This window comes from Pogonomyrmex barbatus, unplaced genomic scaffold (genome assembly GCF_055798465.1).
Source record: "Pogonomyrmex barbatus isolate J1 unplaced genomic scaffold, ASM5579846v1 scaffold27, whole genome shotgun sequence".
In the NCBI taxonomy this organism is placed as follows: Eukaryota; Metazoa; Arthropoda; class Insecta; order Hymenoptera; family Formicidae; genus Pogonomyrmex; species Pogonomyrmex barbatus.
In genome coordinates, this window is record NW_028297124.1 from 257,903 (window position 1) to 270,214 (window position 12,312).

Sequence of the window (12,312 nt, forward strand, 5' to 3'; positions counted from 1 at the left end):
AAGGGAATCTTGAAATCACTAACACACTTTCTTTATGATACTTGATTTATTTAACAACTGCACAATTTCTTGGTTTTAATTATTGCTTATATTATTTCTTTCACTCACGGTTAAACGTCGGCGGGCGCGTATCGCGTTACTCTGGCGGCCGTCGACCGAGTATGTCACTTGAGACGTTGATAGTACGGCTCGCGTGAACTTCGCTGTGCTCGTGTAATATCTTGCGCGATAATTATAATAACGATTCCGAACGACACGTAATGTTTGATTGATTCCCGACTCTGACTATTTCGCCTTGTGTAGCCGGTTATATAGTCTGATCGATGCCTGGTCAGCATTCTGATCGTTTGCGTCGATCGGTTGCGTGATATTGATCAATCAATATCACGCCCGATTTGATCATCAAATTTAGGAATTTGCTGATCAGCTTTTTCGCAATGTTTTCGCGATGCATTTCTGTGGTCTTTCGAAAGACTGGTCGCAATTTCGGCGATCACACATTTGTAATCTTTCGAAAGACTTTCGAGGTTCGTGCAACCTAATTTTGTTGCCATGCGGACTACTTTTGTTATTGGTTGTAGGCCTGGCTACAACATCATGTATACTAATTATTAATTGAATATATGTATAAAAACATACACGAATATATGTATAAGAATATACATGAATATATGTATAAGAATATACACGAATATATGTATAAGAATATACACGAATATATGTATAAGAATATGTACACGAATATATGTGTAAAAGTGTGCGCAAATATGATGCCGAAGTTTTTTCTCGTTCCGAGAACGTATGAGAGAGAGAGACGAGAGTGAAAGTCGCGCGAGAAGAAAATTATCGTAGGAGTATTAATAAGAAGATAATATTTCATTAGGAATGTGAATGTTGTGCGAGGCGTCATTTTCGCGCTCGCTACGCGTGACTATGGGAAGTCTGATCGCAACGGTGATAGAAGATTAGTCAGTCTATTGTTTATTTCGTCGTTCTTTATTTTGTTCTTTATTCTATTGCTGTTTTATCATTGTCATGCTTTTATTTTTGTTCTCTATTGTGTACTTTTGTTCTCTATTTTGTATTGTTAATGATATTGCGTATGGGATCTTTAGCGAGATAGCGCTACTTATATTTGGATTCGTTCGACGAGAATAATCTCACGCGATACAGAATAGAAATTAAAGCGATTTTAATTTCTGATTCGCGACTCGGATCGATTCATCGCGTCGGTCTTCGCCCTCTCGCGACCGATGGCAACATCGATCGAACGGTTCGCGCGTATTTCGATCGGCGACGCGCAGTGTCGATTTGACTTCTGTCTCGCGCAATGACGCCCGCTCGTGGAATCGCCGTGATCGCGTGCGCGATAGCCGTTATCGCGGCGATTCGCGACTCCGTCGCCAATAGCGACGAGGAGGCGATTCGGTTTTTGCAAACTTACAGATATCTGAACGGCGATAACGTACAAACGATATCAGATAACGCGACGTTGACTCTAAGACACGCGATTGCGCTTTTTCAGGAGTATTACCGTATATCTGGTGATGATGTTCTTAACGAAGCTACATTGGAACAGATGCCTAAACCGCGATGCGGCGTCAAAGATATATTGAATGACTTGGATAATTTTCCGAGGAAATGGGCGAAGACGCATCTCACTTGGAACTTTCATCTGGCGAGCGAGAGCGTTCTACGAGTCACCGAAGTCGCGTTTGAGATGTGGACTGCGAATTCGTCGCTGACGTTCGAGCGCGATTCGATGAATCCCGATATCGTGATATTGTTTCGGAAAGGTTTTCACACGTTTGTAGATCCTCGGCATAAAGGTAGCTGAATATGTCCGTCGTTGCTGGACGGACCAGGAAACATGTTAGCTCACGCTTTTTTACCATCGTCAGAAGTGTCAAAGGTGCACGTGGATAGCGCAGAGAAGTGGCACATCGAGTTAACTGTTAATCCTGACGATACAATTCATCTGTTGCATACGTTGACGCACGAGATCGGTCACGCATTAAGATTACATCACAGTCCTCTAAAAAATGCGATAATGTACGCTGTTGTTCCCTCTAAGACCTTTCCCGTGCGATTAAGCGAGGCGGATTTTCTCGCCATTCAGAATTTATACGGTTTAAGAAATAAGAGCGAAATTGCGGAACCAGTTACGACGACCGTAGCGACGACCACGATTGCAACGCGCGATACGGGGAATTCCGCGGATCTGTGCGCGTTGCGACGCGATGCAGTGTTGGTATTAGAAAATAGAATGTATGTGGCGTATCGACATTATTTATGGTCGGTCGATCTAAACAGAAAATCTTACGGCAGGTCGTTGTTACTGACTATCTGCGTTTTCTTCCCAATAATTTTACGCGTTTGGCGGGTGCGTATCGACGACCCTCGGGCCAACTCGTATTGTTTGTTGACGATACGATTTATATGATAGAATATGATAGAATATCCGAGTTTTGAGCTAGTATCGGGTTGGCCGAGGAAATTGAAAGATATGAATCTTCTTCCTAATGCGAAAATTAATGCTGTGATTAATACTAACGCGGGACAAACGTTCGCGATTTACAACGACGAGATCGTGGCCGAGATCGACGATTGCTCGATGATAGCCGTCAGGCATAATTCGTTGGACACAATATTTCCTGGGATTCCACCCGCTGTAACGTCCGCCATTCGATACATCGACGATAATCTGTACTTTTTTGTTAAACGACAGTTCTTCAAATATAACGAATTTATTAGAAGTGTAACTATGGCCGGTAAATTTGATTTAGAGATTTTTGGTATCGTGTGTCCAAAGGACGGATTGTTAGAGCAATTGCGCGCTCTTTTGAAAACACTCGCTCAGATGAGGAACGTATTTTCGAGCGAGGACGATTTAGAAGAAGAGAGGGAGGAGGAAGAGGCACGGAAGTTTTCGCATAGTGTATAGAGCAAAGGATACGAAACGTTTACGAACAGTATTGCGCGATCTCTTTGATCGTAAAGATGTACGATATCGAGCGCTCGCAGGATTCCGAGACATGCCGAGTCGACGAGAGCGATGATGCGAAAAGGAAAAAGAGGACGCTCGACGATGACAGATCGATCGCGTCGAGTCATAGTAACGCCCATTATACGAATAATTCAGTTAGAATTCTAGAACAAAAATATTCCTTGACTAAGACGGGATACAAGTTTCTTAATGTATGTGTTACTCTTGAGCGCTCCTCGCGCGTGAATATTATTCTGGGAGATAGTCATGGCAAGGAGATCTCGATGTCGCCCGATACGTGGAGGCAGCTTGTCGAGCAACGAGACGTTCTCTTGAAGTATCTGCAGAATACCAACGGAGAATCGTCCTTTCCAGCCCCGTCGCATATTGGAAATATGACCATGCGTTTCGGAAAAATCAACAACTTGACGATATTACGCCTAGAAACATCCGCGGCTCGCTTGGCCATGTCGAAAGAAACAGTAAATAATATGTTCGAGCTCGAGCATTGCATCAGTCGACTCGTTATCTCATTGACCAAGATATTAGGAAAAATCAATGCGAAATTGGCATGTTTCAAGGATATTGCGTTAACCGCTAAGGATAAGGAAAATATCTCAAAAGTTATACGCGATAGCGATGCCTAAGATCGTAACGACATTATCGATTGCGAACTCATTGCTCTGTACTTTAGGATGTAAGATTGAAATGAAATAAAAGTAAGATATATCATAAACAATGTTTTGTGTATTTCCTCAAGCATGTATATAAGTATAACGAGCGATAAAACAATTCGATTATAGTATAAGCAATGAATCTAATTATAATATATAAGCATTGAATCTAATAATATAATGATTAAAAACTAATTTGACATATGATATAAGTCGTTAATGCGATATTACAATTCGGTGATACATTCCCGTCGTTTTGATCATCAGTCGTACAATTTGCACACGTTCTCCATAGCGCAATGCTTCGCGTGACGCTCGCAGTGAAATGTTCGAACGTTGTCCAGAGTGCTTAGGCGCCCTATATCCTCGAAATCCGCGTCAATAGTCTCGACGATCACGTCGTGATCCGCGATGACGTCGCAGCCGAGAATTTCCTCTAACCATTTCTTTTTCTCCAAGCCTTTGACGTACATTCGTTTAGGCGCGTCTCGCGATTGATCGCACACGCTGTTTCGAATTACGTGCTTCGAGAGTCTGTACGCGACGTCGCCGTCGCTCCACTGCAGGTCGTGATGATTGGAGGTTATCTAACACGCTTGAGATTTTTCCGTTTTTGTAAGAAGATTCCAGAGTATCACTTCTCGAAATATTCGATGGGTCAGCTCTTTTCCATTTTTTAATATTGCCACCTCTTTAACCGTAAATTTTTTTCGAACGTAAAACCTTGCAGATCGACGAAGATCGGTATGTTCGGCATCGTTCTCGTAGGAAAACCGCGATTACGTGAGTTTACGTACGACATTCGTCATTATACCCCCAATGGGTTATACCCTACAACTCTATCGTGAATGATGAGACAATAAGCCGTTGTGTTAGCCGGAACGTTCTCTTTGCATTCGAATTCTACGCGAACGTCGACGGTGGCGCTCTTGATCGATTCGTTCTGGTGAGAGCATTCGATGACCACTAGCGGACCGTATTGCAGAAATCTAGTGACAGACATGAACGGTTCGCAAGTCTCACACCCGTAATACGTCTTTCGAAATTTTAGATACATATCGTACAGTACTGCGAATTTGTTTCGCTCGAAATCTAGATTCATATCATCGTAGGAATAGAACTCGGAATTCAAATAGAGTTTTACATTAGTCAGCTTACAATTGTCGAATTTAGAAATGTCTTCTGACGGTACGTTTTTTTTTCCGATCTGTAGCGCAAAGATCACATATCGCCAAAGATCACGTTTCACCATTGCGTTGCCGCTTTTACCGCCCAGGAATGCTTGGTCGTATTTTGCAACAGCGGAAATTCGTATAGATCTCACGAACGAAAGCCCATGCTCAGATATCGTCCACTGTCCAATGTTCGCAGAAGCGATAGTTTGTTAACGTCATTAAGTATCACGTGTGGCATTCGCCACTGTATTCTTAACAAGGTGATCTTCGATTTCTGATTTGAATACGCTACGACGCAATTGTTATCGTTGCGAGCGCGTATCAGAATAAGTTCGTGTCGCGCGTTTATCACTATGCGTTTGTAATCCTCGCAGAAACCAAGAAGTACGTTGAGAGGCACACAAAAGTTGAAATCGTCCAACGCTATAGGCGGTATTTTCCATCCGGTGTTTTGTAAAACTCTATCTCTCTCATAGCTCAACGATGCATAGTTTTTCATCAAGGTCGTTATGCCGACGTTTCTACTCTTATCGATCTCCACGCCATTAAGCTCGTATCGAATCTCATCGAACATAAACGCGACGCAGTTATTGACTAGCTTTGTTCTCGTAACTTCTTTCGCCGTGCCTTCCTTCGCTGTACCTTCCTTCGCGAATCCTCTCTCGTCGCGAATTTTCCCTCGATGTATAGAAAACTTTTACACGGCAATGTATACAGATCCTGTTGCTGAATAGGTACTCGTATCTCGTCACTGTATCCGAACGTAGTGTTAGCATATGGATTGTAAGTGTGAGTTTCTATTTTCACGATACGATCGTCAAAGATCGGGGCACCTCCGATACTTAAAATGTCGCTCGCCATGTCGATTCTTCACAATGAAAAGATAAAAGATCTTAAAAATGCAACGTTCGCGGCGTTCAGTTCGTTCGCTCTTCCCTCGTGTGCCTTCCTCGTCGCGTTGTTTTGCGGTAGGATCGTGGATGTAGCGTTTGCGTTTCCTCTTCCTCTAGAGTACCACTCATTCAGAACGAGCATCTTTTGTTCTCACGCATTTCTCTCTAATGCCTTCGTCGTTGCACGTGAAATCGCGCCGTTATCTCTTCTCCGCGAAAATTGATCGGTCGCCCGTCTTGATCCACTATTCGAAGCGTGATATCGATAACGTTTCGCGTGATGATCGGAAAATAAATGATCGATGTTGGAGCGTTCGACAGTTTATATCCCGGAGGAACATTCGGCGAAAACTCGTGTATCGTGTGAACCGCTCGTTATTGCTGTACGCACCTACGGTGATATTGCACCCGAATGATATTTACGCCCATGATATTCACGGGTCCGTCGGACGTATGCCATTTGTTCGGTCGTAGCACGCGCGACGATGAGAATCCCAGGAGTGAACCGATATTGTTCGGTTTCGCGAAATCGATTTAATGCTCGCATCTAATTTCACTTCTCATAGTGATCTCATTGGCTCGAATGATCAGAGACCGCGCGCCTCTCTCGCCTTCGTCGCTCTCGTCATAGACGATGTCGTCGCTCTCGTCATCGTCGCTCGTCCTCTTGCTTTCGTCGATCTTTCGCTTTTTAGAGATAGCGGCGTTTAGATATCTGTCTATCGCACTTAATTCGTACGAACCTTCGGGAATCACGATCGTTTTGTCGTCGTAATAGAACTTATTATTTGTGGAATCAACATTCGGTATAGTGTTGTACGTCTCGAAATTCGTGAGACCTAACTCGTAATCGTCATCGCTCAGATCTAAAGCGGGAAAATAGCACGCCGTGAGAACGCTACTCTTACTGGTGAACGAAAGACTCAGCGACATCGCGACCGATTTTCGAGAGAAATCGCAAGCACAACTGACCGCAAATGTTCTGATCGTACATCTGATACGATCCGCGATTGTACGTTATATTTACGCCGCCGAGATATCTGTCGAGTTCCCTCGGCGGTCGAAGATTGCCGAAACCGTCGAAGTAAATCGCGTCGTTTCCCCTCTTCGCATAGGCGACCCAGTGAGTACCCGAACCCATCGAGTCGTCGAGATTCACGATGCCACTCGCGTTACGTCGCGCCTTTAATGGTAATGCATCACGCATAAACACTCCTCTGAAGAAGGGTACTCGTAGACGACGCGCCGAGCGGTTCAATTGTTCGTTCGTCGTGATGCCGGAGAGCGGTAACTTGAGAGATCCTAACGTTTCTTTCCATGATTTTTTTTTTTTTTCGTTCTTCTCGTCACATCGCTGCCACTTTTGTGAGGCGCTAGATGCAATCCGTGACCCTCCATCGCTCGATTGTAACGTTGCAACTCCTCCAGTTGACGCCGTGCCAGTTTTATTGGCGTTTACCGCCTTCGCGACATCCGCCGCGCCACCGATTAAAGAACCGAGCGCGCCTAATATCGGAAAAATGAATAACAAGCCTCCAGGTTTCACTGTTGGAAGTATCCTCCTCCTCGTTGACGTCTTCTTCCTCTTCTTTCTCAAACTCATGCCTAGCTTTGTCTTTGTTTTCATAGCAGCCCATATGGCGGTCGCGGCAGCTCTCTCGAAGGTGGAATCTCCGGCTGTTATACGTTCGCACGCTTTCTCGGCGAGAGCTCGGTCGGCGTCGTGGCGATCGGCGAGTTTCTTATTTCGCGAATAGGCAATGTCGTGCTCGCGGCACGCCGCATCCAACGGATTTACGCCTCGATCGCGCCAATCATTTCGCGAGATGGGTGCCGGGCCCACAAAATTGATACCCGGGAATATGTAGTTCGAAGGGAAGCGCGTTTATCGCCGTATTGAGTAGTCCCATGCCGCTAAACATTCGTTACAATTTTTGATAAGAAGCGCAAGACCGTCTATATGCGATTGTTGCCACGGACGATTATAATGTTCCAGACACACGCGACAACGCGAATCTCTTGATTCTGTTGTACCTCGGGATCCGCTCTCAGATGATCGGGTAATCTGTTCCATAGTAGCTCCACGTATCTGTCGAAATCACGCACGAGAACGAACTTCGGGATAAGTTGCAACTGTTGAATGGATAGATTGAGAATATCGCGTTTGTTTGATAATAGGGAAAACATACCGATCACTGTACGCGATCGAATCGCCGTCAAGTATAAGTGGAGCAATTATCGGTCGCGTCTTCTCGAAGCGAGCGCGCGTAAATGCGATTCGTTCGACGGTCGCCAGCTATAGGAGTGCTCAATCTCGATCGTAAGGCTCGACGAATCTCGGACGACGCGGTCGGGAGGGCAGACACGGCCCTCTACTATCGAACACGATACGTTGCATCATTTGCGGCCCCTCCAATTGCGGTAAAACGAACGTGTTGGTAAGCATGCTCGAAAGTCCGCATGGCGCACGCTTTGAGAATGTGTACGTCTACTCTTTGCAACAACCAAAATATCGATATCTGGCGGAACTGCTCGAGTCGATGGACGAGATCGGCTATCGCGCGTTCTCAAACAATAGCGACGTCGTGTCACCGAGCGAGGCGCTTCCCGATTCGATATTCGTGTTCGACGACGTGGCCTGTGACAAGCAGAACGCGATCAGAGAATATTTTGCCATGGGTCGACATTCGAACATCGATTGTTTCTATTTTTGTCAGACATACGCTAAAATTCCAAAACACCTGATACGCGACAACGCGAATCTCTTGATTCTGTTTAAGCAGATTAAGGATGGCACTAACCTAAAGCACGTTTACAACGAGCATGTGAATATGGATATGTCGTCTGAGAATTTTTATGCCTTATGTCGCGCGTGTTGGAAACGCAAATATGGTTTCGTAGTCATCGATAAAGACAGCACATTAAGAAATGATAGATACAGACGAGGATTTAACGATTTCGCCGTGGTATAAAGCGATCAGTTGTGCTACGAGAATGGACGTTGACGCTACTGCGAGTATGAACGTTGACGCTGCGGCTGGTACGAATGTCGCTCGGCTGGAAAAAACGGCGCGAGAGATCGCGAAGACTCAGAATTCTATACGTAAAAAGTACAGAGAGTTAAAGACCGGTGAGATAGAAGAGGAGATCGCGCTGGAGAGACGACTCAAGCCGATCGTTCAGCCGTTGAAACGAATTGCCGAGAATACTACGCGAGACGAGAGAATCGATCCGATCGCGTTCGTCGGCGCTAAGAGAAAACGCGAAACCGATGACGATGATGAGTCACCGTTTAGATCAACGAGAAGACGCCTCTCGACAAGACGCCTCTCGCCCTTGATCGCGACGGTGAGTCCCGCAACTTGAGAAACGAATCGGAAGAATCAATCTCCAACGCGCAATGGGGACCATTAGGTCGCAAATATATGGGCACGCTTCTAAGCGGGGACAGACAGAGTGAGATCGATCACGTTTACGTGTACTTCGATTTAGACGGCTCGATGCTTGGCGATAGGCGATTCGACGTGACCGCCGACGACAGCGTGATCGTGGGCGACACGCGATATCCGGGTACCCCGGGCTTATACGAATTGATCTTCAAGAGACTTCGCGACAATGCTGTGTACACGGAGAACGACAAGCAAACGTACAAGAATACTGTTAATTAGTAGTTTAACTACGCCCATCGATGTGGTCACAATGCACTTATGCCTATTCTAGGAAACAAAGGTTTCAAGTACAAACATATCATCGCGCCACAATTGCTCGATAAGGACAAAAGTGGCGCTGGTATTAGTAAAGCGAGAAAAAAAGAGATCGACTCTATTCCATCCGCTATGCGGGTGAGAAACAAAGGAATCGAGTACGTCCATTGGGACGTATCCCAACGAACTAGTCGATCGTCTTCGATTGCTCGATGCCTCTAGACGAGCTGACAACGACGCTCACGACAACGAGATTCTATCGATACTTGAGGAACTTCGCGAGATCGACGCGATCGAGTAAAACAGCGCGCGCTTGTGGCGATCGATATTCCCGTTATGTTGGTGAACAAGTTCGGAAGACCGTTGGAGTCGTTCGGCGGAGGCGACAGGGCACGCTCGCGACCGTCGATCGATTTCTTACGTCGCTATATGCGTAATAATAACGCTCTCTGTCTAAGTGATGATTACTACGACGCTAGAGACAAAATTATACGGTGTTTAGCCAGACCTAGAACCGATACCGACGCCGCGAGTAAAAGTTACGTGGACAGCGCGTTTCGAGACGCGAAAGCGAAAATCTCCGAGACGAGCGAATTTTCGACAAGCACTTGAAGTTTATTGTCGAAGATGAATGAGAGCACGGTTAGATCGATCGGCGAATTGGAGGAATCTATGACGCGCGTAGCCAGATTGTTTCTCAAATACGATATGCAGATCGCCGAAATTACAAGCAGATTATCGCGCGCGATAGATTCGTCACCCGCGAGGGAATGTCTGTGAATAAATTCGGGAAATCTCTGAAGAAGCAACGCGCGATTGACGATCGTTCGACGATCGCTTCTCTGCGGGCGTACATGCGTTGCAGCGCGCTCTGCCTTAATCCGGACGACTACGACGTCAATAGATGTAAGAAACGCCATTTAGATACACCGATGATACCGACGCGGCAACTAAAGGTTATGTCGACGAAGCGCTTCGCGTAAGGAGCGAGGAATCGAAAGTTCTAACGAACGAGCTACGAAAACAGCTAGAAGATATGAACAAGCGAATTCGGAATATTCTCCTGCAGTATTACGACATAAAAACCGAGGTGGACGTTCTGCGGCATCTCGAGAAGAAGAGCGAAGCCTCGCTCGACGATCATGACAAACGAATAGAGGAGACGAGAGACACAAGGTGGAACAAGAGCTCGAAAAACGAGACGAATCGCGAGAGAGAAATCTGAGCGAGATCCGAAGGGTCATCGAGACGCTCGGTGACACAGGAGAAACGAACGCGAAATCTAGAGGAATCACTACGACAGATCGAGGAAAGGAGAGAGGTCTTGTTCGTCGATCTCGATAAACGAATAAGAGAAACGAGAAAGAGAAATAAGAGAAACAAGTACTCGATAAACGGAATCAATGTATTAAAGATCTGCTCATGTTTCAACGTGAGTTAGGACGAGTGGAGGAAAAACAAGACAAAGTGCAAACTAAAGACTCGAGCGAGATTCGAAAGACCGTCGAGACGCTCAGCGACGCTCAGGAGAAACGAACACAGATCCTAGAGAAATCACTGCATAATCTAGAGAAATCCGTGCGAAACGAGCTCGACGCATCGTCGACGAGCCGCGAGAAAATATCGACGAACGTGGAGAATCTCGCGCGTAGTGTGACAGATCTGACGAGAATCACGAGAGAGCTAACGAATAAAGCGGTAACGAGAGAGACGCTGGACAAGACGCTGGCCTCGTTAAACGTGGATAAAATAGTGACTAGAGAAAAGATAAACGAATTACTAATCACACTAAAAATGGATATTCCAAATATCATGAAACACGATTAACGTTTGGAACGAGGAACAGGAGCGAACACGCACGAATAAAATCAACGATGAGCGTCGAGAAGAGAAGACTCGTCGAGGAGCTTCACAAGCCCGCGCGAAGAAATTTTCCGCGTCGTCGAGTCGTAGTGCGCGATTACGACGACCTGTGGCAGGCCGATGTCGTTGAGATGCGTCCGTACGCGCGACAAAACAAAGGCTACAACTACGTAATGACGGTTATCGATATGTTGAGCAAATATGCGTGGGCTGTGCCGCTGAAGAGCAAGAGCGGAAGCGAAGTAGCCGCGGTGTTATCCAAGATATTTCGCGACGATCATCGCGCTCGACATCCGCGAAATCTACAAACGGACAAGGGCAAGGAGTTCTATAACGCCTCCGTAAAAGCGATTACTGATAGGTACGATATACGCCACTACTCGACGTATTCGGTGATGAAGGCGGCGGTTGTGGAGCGATTTAATCGCACGTTCAAGAACAACATGTGGAAACTCTTCACGCTAAACGGATCGTACAGATGGCTCGACGCTCTACCGCGTTTAATCTCGGAATATAACAATCGCATCGAACGATCGGAATGCGACCGGCGGACGTAACTCCAACCATTGCCAAGAAACTTTTCTTCACGGTATACAGTCACTTGAAGATCGCAGCCCCCGCAAGATTCAAGGTGAACGATCCGGTACGCATCAGCAAATTCAAAACGATTTTTGAAAAGGGATATACGCCTAACTGGACGACTGAGATTTTTCGAATCGCTAAGTTCAACACACGAATCCCGTGACGTATCTGCTAAAAGAGTATCGTAAAGAACCAATAGCCGGAGGGTTTTACGAACACGAATTACTGCGAGTTTCCAATTCTGATATCTATCTCGTTGAGAAAGTATTACGTAGAAAGAACGATAAAGTTTTTGTCAAATAGCTAGGAATGGACAATACACATAACTCTTGAATTCACAAAACAGCTGTATTGTAATAAATAAAGAATGTACAGTATCATTTATTCTATATTATTAGTACAAATTTTATTTATTCTATATTAGTACAAATTTTT

The 12,312-nt window shown here is 45.5% G+C and overlaps 2 protein-coding genes across 2 annotated transcripts; both read left to right on the forward strand.

Moving 5' to 3' along the window:
- The first annotated feature begins 1,330 nt into the window (after window positions 1–1,330).
- On the forward strand, window positions 1,331–1,837 carry LOC148936220 (matrix metalloproteinase-24-like). Its single transcript, XM_089078672.1, has one exon. It carries the CDS (start codon window positions 1,331–1,333, stop codon window positions 1,835–1,837), a length of 507 nt encoding a protein of 168 aa, XP_088934798.1.
- Window positions 1,838–1,870: 33 nt separating this feature from the next.
- Window positions 1,871–2,944, forward strand: LOC148936221 (stromelysin-2-like). Its single transcript, XM_089078673.1, has 2 exons — window positions 1,871–2,251; window positions 2,447–2,944. Exons 1-2 carry the CDS (start codon window positions 1,871–1,873, stop codon window positions 2,942–2,944), a joined length of 879 nt encoding a protein of 292 aa, XP_088934799.1.
- Window positions 2,945–12,312: the final 9,368 nt, after the last annotated feature.